The sequence below is a fragment of the Sinocyclocheilus rhinocerous genome, unplaced genomic scaffold (assembly GCF_001515625.1).
Source record: "Sinocyclocheilus rhinocerous isolate Xijiao unplaced genomic scaffold, SAMN03320098_v1.1 scaffold1219, whole genome shotgun sequence".
In the NCBI taxonomy this organism is placed as follows: Eukaryota; Metazoa; Chordata; class Actinopteri; order Cypriniformes; family Cyprinidae; genus Sinocyclocheilus; species Sinocyclocheilus rhinocerous.
The window spans coordinates 1,164,835-1,177,037 of NW_015634012.1; the positions used below are offsets into that span (position 1 = coordinate 1,164,835).

At 35.8% G+C, this 12,203-nt stretch overlaps 3 protein-coding genes and 1 non-coding gene across 5 annotated transcripts in view; 3 read left to right on the plus strand and 1 right to left on the minus strand.

The window, feature by feature from the left end:
• LOC107744973 (protein tweety homolog 2-like) overlaps positions 1–4,405 on the plus strand; it is a 47,430-nt gene extending 43,025 nt beyond the window's left edge. For both annotated transcript variants that reach the window (XM_016558805.1, XM_016558806.1), the window contains exons 11-14: positions 612–754; positions 840–1,016; positions 1,108–1,186; positions 3,366–4,405. In XM_016558805.1, the coding sequence (XP_016414291.1) occupies positions 612–754; positions 840–1,016; positions 1,108–1,186; positions 3,366–3,446 (480 nt within the window). In that variant the 3' untranslated portion in view covers positions 3,447–4,405. The remainder of the gene's footprint in view (positions 1–611; positions 755–839; positions 1,017–1,107; positions 1,187–3,365) is intronic.
• A 1,109-nt stretch (positions 4,406–5,514) lies between these two features.
• LOC107744992 (charged multivesicular body protein 6-like) lies at positions 5,515–10,433 on the plus strand. The gene is made up of 8 exons (XM_016558826.1): positions 5,515–5,731; positions 7,012–7,121; positions 7,323–7,410; positions 8,126–8,212; positions 8,991–9,056; positions 9,862–9,942; positions 10,042–10,108; positions 10,218–10,433. The coding sequence occupies exons 1-8, from the start codon at positions 5,663–5,665 to the stop codon at positions 10,265–10,267; spliced, it is 618 nt and encodes a 205-aa protein (XP_016414312.1). The 5' UTR covers positions 5,515–5,662; the 3' UTR covers positions 10,268–10,433.
• Positions 7,472–7,543, minus strand: trnap-agg (transfer RNA proline (anticodon AGG)). Its single transcript has one exon. It is a non-coding gene; the product is annotated as a tRNA-Pro (tRNA).
• Positions 10,434–11,710: 1,277 nt separating the features above from the next.
• LOC107744980 (brain-specific angiogenesis inhibitor 1-associated protein 2-like) overlaps positions 11,711–12,203 on the plus strand; it is a 29,519-nt gene continuing 29,026 nt past the window's right edge. Inside the window, exon 1 of the mRNA XM_016558814.1 lies at positions 11,711–11,895. Within this exon, the coding sequence (XP_016414300.1) occupies positions 11,824–11,895 (72 nt within the window). The 5' untranslated portion in view covers positions 11,711–11,823. The remainder of the gene's footprint in view (positions 11,896–12,203) is intronic.

The window sequence follows — 12,203 nt, forward strand, 5'->3', positions numbered from 1 at the left end:
TATATATATATATATATATATATATATTTATAAATAGTATTTGTGGTCATTTATTTTACAAATATCATTAATTCTTAATTCATACATAATATTTTTGGTTGCACCACATGACATTTTATAATCTGAACTAACCTTGATTTTTCATAAAAAGGTCAAATTATCTAATGAAGAGATTTATGATGACCTTGGCATTAGGGCGTTTTTTCCTGCATGTTGGTTGCACCACTTGACAAAGTTTTTCAAATATTTTTACTGTTTGTATTTATGTTGGTTTCATGTTGTTTAAAAAAAAATGTTAGCCATTTCCAACCAAATATTACATTTAATGTCTCTAAAAATGTCATGTGGTGTAACCATTGAGTATAAACTAAAAACATATTTTCCTTATACCTTGAATGTATGTAATTATTATTTTTCGAAAAGGTAAACCATATTTTTATTTTTCTTATGATGACCTTATTATTATAGGGGTCTCTGTTTTTTCTATTATTAATAAGCATATTTTTTCTCTAATAAATAATAAATGATTATCTCAAACTACTTAAAAGCAATTTTTTTGGGGGGGACTTTGTTAGGTCCTGTGTTGATCTAACAGCTTTCTGATCCTGCAGGACTATCTAGAGGCTCTGCTGGGCATCTGCTATGATGGTGTGGAGGGGCTCCTGTATCTCTGCCTGTTCTCTCTGCTGGCAGCCTGTGCCTTCTGTGCCCTGCTGTGTGCCGTCCCACGTGCCTGGACCCTCATCGTCATCAGGTACCATCCACCTTCCTGTTGTGTCACTGCAGTGCATGGCACCTGAGACCATCGGTGTAGCTGACGTGCAATTGGTTGTCCTCAGGGACAGGGATTATGATGATATCGATGAGGAGGATCCCTTTAACCCGTCGAGACGCATCACGGCGTATAACCCCAGCCGAGCTCAAGTTCACAGTTTCTGCAGCTTCAGCAGCAGCATGGGCAGCCAGACGAGTCTGCATCCTCCGCTGCCAGCCACGTCCAGCACACCAGAGTACATGTGAGTGTGTGTGTGTGAGAGAGAGAGAGAGAGAGAGAGAACTGTTGTTTTCTTTCATGCTGACCCACTTACCTTTCTTCCTCTCCGGCAGGAACCAGTCCATGCTATTTGAAAGAAATCCTCGCTATGAAAACGTCCCGTTGATTGGGAGCGGTTCACCACCACCATCGGTATTTTGATTTCAATCTTCCATTTACTGACAGTTTTACTCTATTTCTGTATGTTTGATGGCTTCTGTATCATCAACCATTGGTCTGTTAATGTGTTGTTTTGTTGCAAAAATTGAAACGACTATATACTCAACCCTCATGTCGTTCAACACTAGGGCTCTGCTGATACAAGTATAAATCATTATATATAATATTACTGTTCTATTTATTTAATGAATTTGTTTTCCGTGTACGTTCTGTTAAAATTTCTAAAGAGGTAGGTCTAAATTAGTGTAAACTGGTTAAAACTACTAAAAATTCTCAACTTCATACCGTGTCTTACTGGACAAAAATAAAGCAAAGTTAAAATTGGAATCCAATTCTAATAATGTAATACATTATGATGTGTATCATATCTTGAGATAGTTGCTGATTTTTTTAGCACTGTTACAAACCAGTATGACTTACTTTATTCTGCAGACTATAGAGATATTTACTTTTTGGTCAGTTATTCTTTTAATTATCACTTATACTGAACTATTCAAAGGTTTTGGGTCAGTAATATTTTATGATGAAACGATTTAATGATGAAATTATGCTTCTATTCAGCAAGTATCTATTAAATTAAGCAAAAATAACAGTAAAGGCATTTATAATGCTACAAAAAAATAAATATGTATTTGAATGCTCTTCTTGTTCATAAAAGAATCCCGAAAAAAAATTCACAGTTTCCACAAAAATATTAAGCAGCACAACTGTTTTCAACATTGCTATAATAAGAAATGTTTCTTGATCAGAAAATCAGCATTAGAATGAATTCTAAAGGATCATGTGACACTGAAGACTGGAATAATGATGCTGAAAACTTTGCTTTGCATCACAGGAATAAATTACATTTAAAATATATTTAAATGGGAAATTGATATTTTAAAGTGTAATAATAATACAGAATTTTACTGTGTATATTGTATTTTTGATCAAATAAATGCAGCCTTACTGAGCATAAGAGACTTTCTTCAAAACATAAAAAAAAATCTTACCGCACCCAAACATTTGAACGATATAGTGTATATTCATCATAATTCTTAATTATGGTGAATGTTATGGCATAAGTATCAGATCCATTAAGATTTAATTAATCTTAATGGTTATTAAGGTAACCTGTGTTGAGGGTTGCTTTGTGTGATTGTGGTGTACAAGATCAGGAGAACTGAAGCTGAAAGCAGACATGGAGCATTACTGCCCCCTAAAGTTTCCTTTTATAGTTGAAAATATCCCTGCAGTTATAAAGGGAATAAGGAGAAACTACTATTAATTATTAATACTAAATTATTAATGAAAATTAATTAAAAACAGTCCTGTCTTGATTTAATTTGAAGCCAAATTGTCCATCAGGCTTGTGCAGATTGTGAGGTCTAAGATGAATCAGAAGTGAAAGGGTGTATTTGAGAGGATCATCTAGTGAGTCGTGTTGGTTGATGCATTGCAGAAGGCGTAAAACTAATCACAGGACAGTCCGTAGTCTAATGAACCGATTCCCAACTTCATTTTTAACTGTCAAGACACTGTATTCTCACAATGATATTTCACAGCTAATTGAGTTCTTTTCCTGTCTTTTATCACATTTGAAGTTATATCCTCAGACATTTAGAAACAGTAAGTGCGCCCCTGTCCCTAACAATGGTTCTGCCTTCCTTCAACATGCTGTTGCCCTCTTTGTCCTCATTTCCTTCCTCTGAGGATATCATCACCCACTCCATAAACATTCTGTACATCCCTTTAAAATGTAAGAGCAATGAGCAGTTTTGCTGTCGTCTTTTGCCAAAAATTCATCCGTATTTTTCCAACTCACCTTGTTTCCTCACCTGAAGTCCTGTTCACACATACAGTGATTTTATTTCTGGAGGTTTCCAGGCATTACTTTTTTTTATTATTTCCAGTACAAGGGCAGAAACTAATCAAATAGAGCAGTGAAATTGCTCACAGTAACTCCTCCATCTTGCCAAGTCACTTTGGCTGGTCATTTTGCTCAAAAAAATCAACTCCCATTGAAAATGAGTGATTTTTCTCGGTGCAGATCTCTGTATGTGTTTGTGAATGGGCCTTGAGGGTCTTTTGACTGTGGTTTTCACACATGCCAGTGTCTAATGTCAAACCCCACTAACATCTCTGTTTCTTCATTTTTCTTTTACAACCGCAGTATTCGCCCAGCATGAGGACCACCTACCTGTCTATGACTGATGCCCAAATCAGACACTTCGGGACAGACTTCCAGATGTAGGTTTCCTGGTTTCTCATCCTCAAGGAGTCTCCAGCAACATGAGATGCGTTCCTTTAATAGGTCAAGTAGATGGAGATCTCTCATCTCATCTCAAAGGAGGACACCTGTGGATGTTAAAGCACAAATATTTAATGCATCAAAGGGAGTTCTCAAAGACCGCATGCCATCCAGACATTAAAGTCTCATCTAGAAAGGCAAAGGATACCTCAGAGGTTTGTGGGTGAGCTCTGACCATGTAAATATTCGCTTATTCACCTCAGGGGCTCGTCAGATCGTTAATAAATTGTTTTCTGTGATGGCAGCGAACTGGATCAGCCTGGTGTTTGAGAATCAGAAGAAGATCTTAAATGTTTTTGATTAATACTTTAGCTTAGGGCATGCAAATGGTGATTATAGCTGAAGAAAATGATAAAGAAAGGAAAAAAAACAGTTGCATTTTACTACACAAAGGCCTCGAGCTCCATTATGAGCCTTTATATAATATTCTCTGACTTTTGTACTGGTTAAGTAGACAGCAATATGTTTTGCATGAGGAACAAGGTGTTTTGTTGGTGCCTTTATTTAAATATACTTCTATGCTGTGATTTAGTAGTCAGTTATGTCTGCTATTCATTTCAGACAAAATTTTATGAGGCTCACGGCACAGAACAAAAATAAATATTAATCATATTCTGCAATGGTAGATTTGGAAATGGAAATCACGTACAGTCTAGTTTGTTTGGTTCAAGCTTCTTTAAGTATCTTTGTCTGAATGCCTGTGTATTCAAACTAGATCAAAGCTGGCAAAGCCTATTTTTCTAGTTTAAGCTCTTTTGTGTGACTGACGTACTGTATAGACCTGGACATTTCTAAAGAAATTATTATTATTGAGGTTCACAATACCGCTGTGCAGACAGGAAGCTGTTTATTATCCCAATGAGTGAATGAAAAAGAATAAAATTAGATTAAATTATACATGTTGAATTCTACTACTATTGTCTTTATTTGTCATAATATTTAAAAAGTGCTTTTTTTATTGTTCATGTAATATGTTTTTTGTGACATTTGATTCAATAAATAATTTTTACTGAAAGTTACTTTTTTTATTATTATTCTTAATCCGTTCTGTAATGGAAGCCAATTTCTGTCGTGGAATTAAAAAAAAGGAGAAAAAGTAACTGCGACTTTCCATCTCTCAATTCTCACAGTTCTGAGTTTACATGCCGCAATTCTGACTTTTTTTTCTCAGAATTGTGAGTTTTTTTAAATAAAAACTGTAATTGCAACTTTTAATCTTGCAATTTAGACTTTTTATACCTCACGATTCTCAGAATTGCAATAAATTCAGAATTGTGTGATAAATAGTTGAAAATTTCCCCCCTCAGAATTATGAGTTTATATCTCACGATTCTCAGAATTGCAATAAATTCAGAATTGTGTGATAAATAGTTGAAAATAGCTTTTTTTTAATCCCATGGCTAAAACATTCTTCCATAGTAACATTCATTTAATTTCAGTTCTTGCTGTGTGAAAATGTGGTTTGGTGTGGGGGGAAAAAATCATTCTTTTAACCAAATTATATTTTATAGAGGTCAAAAGTATTCCAAATAAATTACTTAAATGGTTAAATGTATAGTGTTTTGCTCCAAAGCATTCATTACGATTACTATTGCACACTCTTAGGGTTACGGATTTAAACAAATATTAATTTAAAATAAATCTGAAGAAATATTAAACTATGACACCTGCCCTGTCCTGCACCATTTGTGTTGTTGACACGAATGATACCTCAAATGCTTGTCAAAGAGAGGTGTACTATTACATTTATTAAGCAACTGGAATTGCTCAAACTAAAAATGCAATATATTTACACTGAAGGGACCTGAGCCATATCTAATATACATATCATATTGTGCTGTGTTTTGATTATGTCGCTGAAGGTTTCAGTTAATTTGGAAACGTTAGTAATGTTTTTTTAGACACTTGCACAAAAAGAACGACAGGGGGCGGCAAATAGTCACATTATTACTGCATTGCCGCTGCAGTGACTCTAGAGGGCGCAGCTGCATCCATAGACGCTAAATGCGCTTAGCGAGCCACAGCTGAATGAAACACGCCATCCACCGCTCTACACTTGACATATCGAAATACATCTTTTGTGCTTTAAAGTAAATAGTAGCTGGTATTTTATATGAGATGTGATATTAGAAGTAAGGCGGGAATGTGGTTTATTCGCAATGGGAAATGTTTTCGGCAGGCAGGGACGAGTCACCAGTCGAGTGACAGATCAGGACAGGGCGATATTGGTAAGAACAATCAATCAATGAGCATCACACACACACGTGTGTTGGATTTGTGTCCTTACATACACGTGTAGATATAGAGAGCCAACACACTGTAGTGCGTCTGAAACCATTTCAGCCATTCTGAACTGCGAACGAACGGATTAGATCAGCTGTCCTACTTTACACAACACGGAATAGAAATCAGTGTATAGACTACTGTAGAACAGAACAGTATGTTATAGTATACTACAGAACTGAATAGAACGGATGTTACAGAATAGACGGAACACAATAGAATAGATATAGAATAGAGAGTGCAATGGAACAGTGTGCTGTATATTATAGAGGAGAACAGTTTATCATAGAATACAACAGAACACAATCTGTTATAGAGTAGAGCAGAACATCTTTTATTGATTAGAATAAAACAGCACATCATCCATTAGGCTATAGAACATAATGTATTAGAATAAAATGAAACCGAACAGTATTGAGTAAAATAGAATAGAATCACATCTACTATAGAATAAAACATCAGTATCTATTGTATAGCTTAAAAAACACCAATATTTAATCGAATAATAACATTATACAGTTTATATTTTATTTTATAATATTATACAATATAAACTCTTATTTTATAGACCAGTGGTTAGGGCTAAATTAATTTAACTCTAAAATAATGAAAATAACAGTATTTCAATTATTCACACACACACACACACACACACACACATATATATATATATATATATATATATATATATTTATATATCATGTCTAAAAAATTTAATTCTTTAAATTAAAATAAAAAAACACAAAATCAAGATGAAATGCCCTCTTCGGTAACTATTGTTTTCATTAAAGAACATACAGTTGTGGTCAAAATTTTAAGTACACTTTGCATTATCTGCAAAATGTTAATTATTTTACCAAAATAAGAGGGATCATATAAAGTGCATGTTATTTTTATTTTTTTTTAGTTAGTACTAACTTGAGTACTAACCTGGAATTACAAAAGGGGCTGTGGTTAGTTTAATATATCTATACTCACTTTTAATAAGAAAAGTTAACATGGTCAAAATGACAGAAGAAACATTAGAAATATCTTAGCCTATAGAGTCTGCTCTCTTATTAATCAGAACACAGCAACAGTATTTCAGGTGATCCATGTCTGGACTATGATATGTTTTGACAGCTGTTTGTTCATCTTAGTCGAGAACTGACACTTTTATGAATAAGAAGTGTTTCTATAAGTGAACTGTCATGTTTCTGCTTTACATCCTGTCACTGGATCACAGCAACTGAAACAGCAGAGAGATAAACTGAAACAATATAAGAAGAAAATCACATTACAGCTGGAGAAAGAGAGATGTCTGGCCAAACAGCTCCTGAAGGATGGCAAGAAGGAGTAAGACATTTCAGATTACACCGATACAAGTGCACTCATTTTGCAATGCTAACATTAATGATAGCCGATCACCCAGAATCAGCCATCATGCATTGCACAGTGCCTTTATTGTGCTGACGTGGTGCCATCTGCATCGTACATGGCAAAAAGTGATTTCGGTTTAACAGATTCATTAACACGTGTGATTCATGCATTTCACAGACGAGCTCTTCTGCTGCTCAAAAAGAAACGCTACCAAGATCAGCTGCTGGACAAGACGGACGTCCAGATATCCAACCTGGAGCGCATGGTGGGTTTAGATGATGTGGTTTGCCTCCCTAGTGTAGGATCAGAGAGCTGGTAACAATTGGGGGCTCGTCCGGGATTTGAACCCAGGACCTCTTGCGCCCTAAGTGAGAATCATACCCCTAGACCAACGAGCCACTAATTGTTACCAATGCCCTGACCCTAGACTAGGGAGGCACGTATCAATAATAAGAAGGAATATTTCTTGAGCATCAAATCAGCATATTGGAATGATTTCTGAAGGATCATGTTAAAAAACTGTTTTTGCTGCTTAATATTTTTATGGAACCTGTGAAACACAACCATTCAGTTGTTTGGGGTAAAAAAGAATTTAAATAATAATAACAATTATATTTTTATTAAGCAAGGATGCATTAAATTGTTCAAAAGTGACCGTAAACATGTTTCTAATTTACTACAAAAGATTTTTATTTCAAATAAATGCTGTTCTTTTGTACTTTTTGTTCATCAAATAATCTGAAAAAAAAGTATCACCATTTCCACAAAAATATTAAGCAGCAAAAACAACATTGATAATAATAAGGACCATTATTATTAATTGAGCACCAAATCAGCATATTAGAACGATACGGAGTATCATGTGTCACTGAAGAAACTGACTATTTATTTATTTATTTTTGTTTGTTTGTTTAATCATATTGTGGTATTACAAGAAGCATGAGCAATATAAGTTATACTTTAATTATGCCTCATTTCAGGTTCGAGATATTGAATTTGCTCAGATTGAAATAAAGGTCATTGAGGGTTTAAAGGCTGGGAATGACTGTCTCAAGCAAATGCACGAGGTAAGTCTATAGACTGAAGCAAGTTCAAATCACGGATTTGCTGTATTGTAACAAGTGTATGCACCTGCAACAGCTTAGTAATCAGTTATTGGTGGTGTTAAATGCTGTTATTAGGAGCCAAGATGAATCATTGGTCTGTTTGGTGTTGTGCGGTGGGTGGTTTAGTAAGTAGCAGCATGTTTTGGGAACTGTTGGACATTGTTGTAGGATTAAAGGCTTAAACATAAAACTCTTAGATTACAGCAGGCTCGTCTTTGTCTTGTACTGAATCTCCAGAACCCTTTGAACTCAACAACAGAAAAAACTGCCCCTTCTGTAAGTCCCACCTTTAAAGTGCAACTACTTAGTACCTGTTTCTGTGCATTATATTATCAGACAATCTTTTGCTGCTTTTTTAATATAAGTGTTTGGAAGATCTGTGCATTTGATTCCCAAATATACATGTAGAGCATGAGTAAGAACGCCGACATTCACAGTATCATGTGTTGTAGGAACATGATAAACAATTCTGTTCATATTTCACAATTCCAGCCCATATAAGAATAACATCTTTTACATTTCCATTGCTTTATATGAGCACATTTGACTGAAATCTGCACTGTTGACTGATTCATTTCTGTGGGATGTTCTGTAGGGCTTGTCTCAGTGAGCAACAGTAACCGAATGGGGGTGGAGGTTAGCGAAGGGTCAATAATGTTATGAATATATACAAAGTTATTTAATGGACTGAGTGAGCATTTGAATTAAGTATTTTTTTTTTTCTGTTTTTCTTCATCAGGTCATGTCTATTGAGGAGGTGGAGAGAATACTGGAGGAGACGCAGGAGGCCATTGAGTATCAGAAGGTTATGAGAGTCAAATTCAGTCCACTTAACATTCAGAGCGATGCTAAATGGACTTAAAACACTTAGAAATGAATGAAAGTCATTGCATTACATAACACAATGAAACAAAACCAGGTGGCATTTATATTGAAGAAAGAGCACAAGCATGTACATGTATAACATGTCTATAGTTAATGTGATATGCAAAGTTTGAGGTCAGTTAAGAAATTAATATTTTTATTCAGCCAGGATGCATTAAATTGATCAAAAGTGACAGTCCACTCTCAGAAAGTGGAAAGCAGCACAACTATTTTCAACATTGAGAATAATAAGAAATGTTTCTTGAGCAGCAAATCAGCATATTTATAGTTATTTAAATTGTAATAATTAGTAATAGTTAGGTTTTTTACTATATTTTTAATCAAATAAATGCAGCCTTGGTTGACATATCCACTAAAAAAGTCATTGCAAAAAGTGAAGTTAGATCTGAAAAAATAATAAAATTCATAAATGTTTAAGCGTGTCTTAAGTGTCCAAATGGTTTATGAAGCCACTGCAAAAGCAGGTCTAATAATGATTTTTCACTATTCAGAAAATTGTGTTCAGTTCAAACTTCCCTTCCTTCTATTATAGTCCTGGGCTGCGTTTCTCAAAAGCAGTGTGAGCTAAGTTGATTGTTGCAACTATTGGTGGCAATGGTTCTACAATCTACTTAGGCTTACGATGCTTTTGGGAAATGCAAGTCCTGGACATTGGCCATACTGCTCTTTCCTGGTTTTTATTGCTTTGAATGTCTAACTGCTTCTTGAAACTTCTTCCCTTAAAGCAAATTGATGAACTGCTGGCAGGTTCTTTGACACCGGAGGATGAGGATGCTGTGTTAGCAGAGCTGGAGGCCATCATTCAGGTGTGGAGACCTTTACCTGTCGTCCATGCTGCCAGATATCACTCGCTGCTAGTGCATAGCCTGTGTCTAATCTAAGGCTACTCTCTCCATCCTGAGCAGGGAGAAGACATCACACTTCCAGAATTACCCACAGATCCATTGCCAGCGGTGCCTAAGGGGGAGACAGGTGTTGTTTTAGTATTGTCAAACACAGCACTGTGTGAGAGAATGACATGGCTCTCTTATTTGGCTTTTGATTGCTTTCTGTCACCGCTTTGTGCTCTGTGTCTTTGCAGAAAGAAAAGAGGCACAAATCAAGCCGGAGCGAGAGATGCTGGCAGCGTAGTGTTCGATCCTACAACCTGGCTCATCACTCTGTTTTGAATGAAAGGAAGAGCTAGGGGAATATAATTGGCAGAAAAGAAGGCTTTCATAGGATATTTAATAGGCATGCATCAGAATCAGTGTTCACATGGTTATGGAAAACTTAGAAATGTCAGGGAATTTTACATTTGTGATTTTTCAGACTTAAAAAAAAAAAGTAATGGAAAACAATGGAGTCGTGGTCAAGAAAAAAGTAATGGAAATTTCTTGTTCATTGATTATAATTGGCTATAGTGTTTTTATATTGCAATTATACTTGTAAAATATTTAAAATTATATTTAAAACATTTACTTTTAAAAGTAATTATATAAACCACTTGAAATGTCATGAACAATAAAAGTTGGTCAAACCATGTAGAATTGAAATGCTGTTACAGAGTTTACAGTATTTTCTTAATGTAAAATCAACTGTTGTTAGGTAAGTGGGTAAGTTAGCTAGAAGCATGACAGTTCACATCAATTAATATTTGGTTTTGTTAAATTAAATTAACAACCTATGAACTATGTGCTCTGTTATGTGGCACTAGTAACCGTGACTGTTTTTATTTTCATTTTTAAATGCAAAAAGGGAACCCAATTGCTACAACACTTTAGCCAAGTATCTTTTTCATTGCAACCTAACACACAACTATAAAGTAGCCTGTAGCATTGGTATTTAAGCAGTGTTAGCTGTTTTGCTAATTTCTGCTGGACTAGCTTTAGTGGACCTGGACTAGGATTATTGATGATGGGTCATTTTGAATGAATCTTATATGGAGTACCAATTTATTATTCCAAAAAAGGTTTATAGGACTTTTACAGATGTGGTTTAAACAGAGTGCTTTTTAAGCCTGTTCATGTACGCAAACCCTAAAAGAGTTTGGGTTACAATCTGTGTATCTGATTCTGTAGTAAGATTAAGTTCATTTAGTGGTCGTGGCTCTTGCAGATGTGTGTTAGCATGTCATGACCAGCAGGGGGCTCTTCATATCACTAATTGAGATGAAATAAATCTGTGCTGACAAGCACAAGATAAATCTGCTCACAACTACCAATCGTCTTCCGATGACTGAGTTTGTGATTAATGTAGACATTCTGTTCATCTATGGATGTATATATATATATATATATATATATATATATGTTTGTATCTGCGTTTAATACTGTAATTATAAAGGTTTTTCTTCTGGCTCTCACGGCCATGGAAAACAACCTGTTTTCTGCCGTTTCTTACATATAACGCAGCTAAACCTGACACATAAAACATGAAAAAACATTGAAGATGCATGTCCAGCGGCTGTTAGACAACTTACGTCTGGGAGGAGGCGGGCGCAGGTAGAACGTTGCCACGCCCCCAGGGCGCGAGTTAGAACACGGGGCGGTGCTACGCTTGTAAGCCCCACCTCCATTCCAATGCCTCCGCTCGGTTCTGTTGAGCTGAGATCAGACGCCTGTGGATCAGAGCGCGGATCTGCAGCTGACCCTTATCACACAGACACACTGTTCGGATAACCCATCACGTTCAGCAAAACACCGTTTATGGTTTTAACTGAAGATTTCACAATGTCTCGCACCGACGAGGTCCACCGCATTACGGAAAATGTCTATAAGGTAAAGTGCATTGATCCAACTGATGGAGCAACTTACTGATCACAGGTGGTGATCTAACAAGACTTGAGGAACGAAAGTGCATACTTTAGATATGAGTTATTGTCTTTGTTCGTTGTACTGCATAAGATGATTCTCTTGAGTGGCTTTACGTTGAGATTTATCATCGTTAATGAACTTGATGGGAGATCAAGTTTCTTGTTCGTGTTGCTCGTGTCATTTAAATGAAGCGCACCGTGAGAACAGAAGTGCTTTGCATTGTTTTTTTACTTATCTGCCAGGATAAGAACATAACCCCCCCCCCCTCTCTC

What these genes read in the sequence shown, in the direction of transcription:
- LOC107744992 (XM_016558826.1), top strand. Translation starts at nt 5,663, where the DNA reads ATGGGAAATGTTTTCGGCAGGCAGGGACGAGTCACCAGTCGAGTGACA. An exon ending in TATCCAACCTGGAGCGCATG is followed by an intron (nt 7,411 to 8,125) that starts GTGGGTTTAGAT and finishes GCCTCATTTCAG; the next exon opens with GTTCGAGATATTGAATTTGC. An exon ending in GTCTCAAGCAAATGCACGAG is followed by an intron (nt 8,213 to 8,990) that starts GTAAGTCTATAG and finishes TTTCTTCATCAG; the next exon opens with GTCATGTCTATTGAGGAGGT.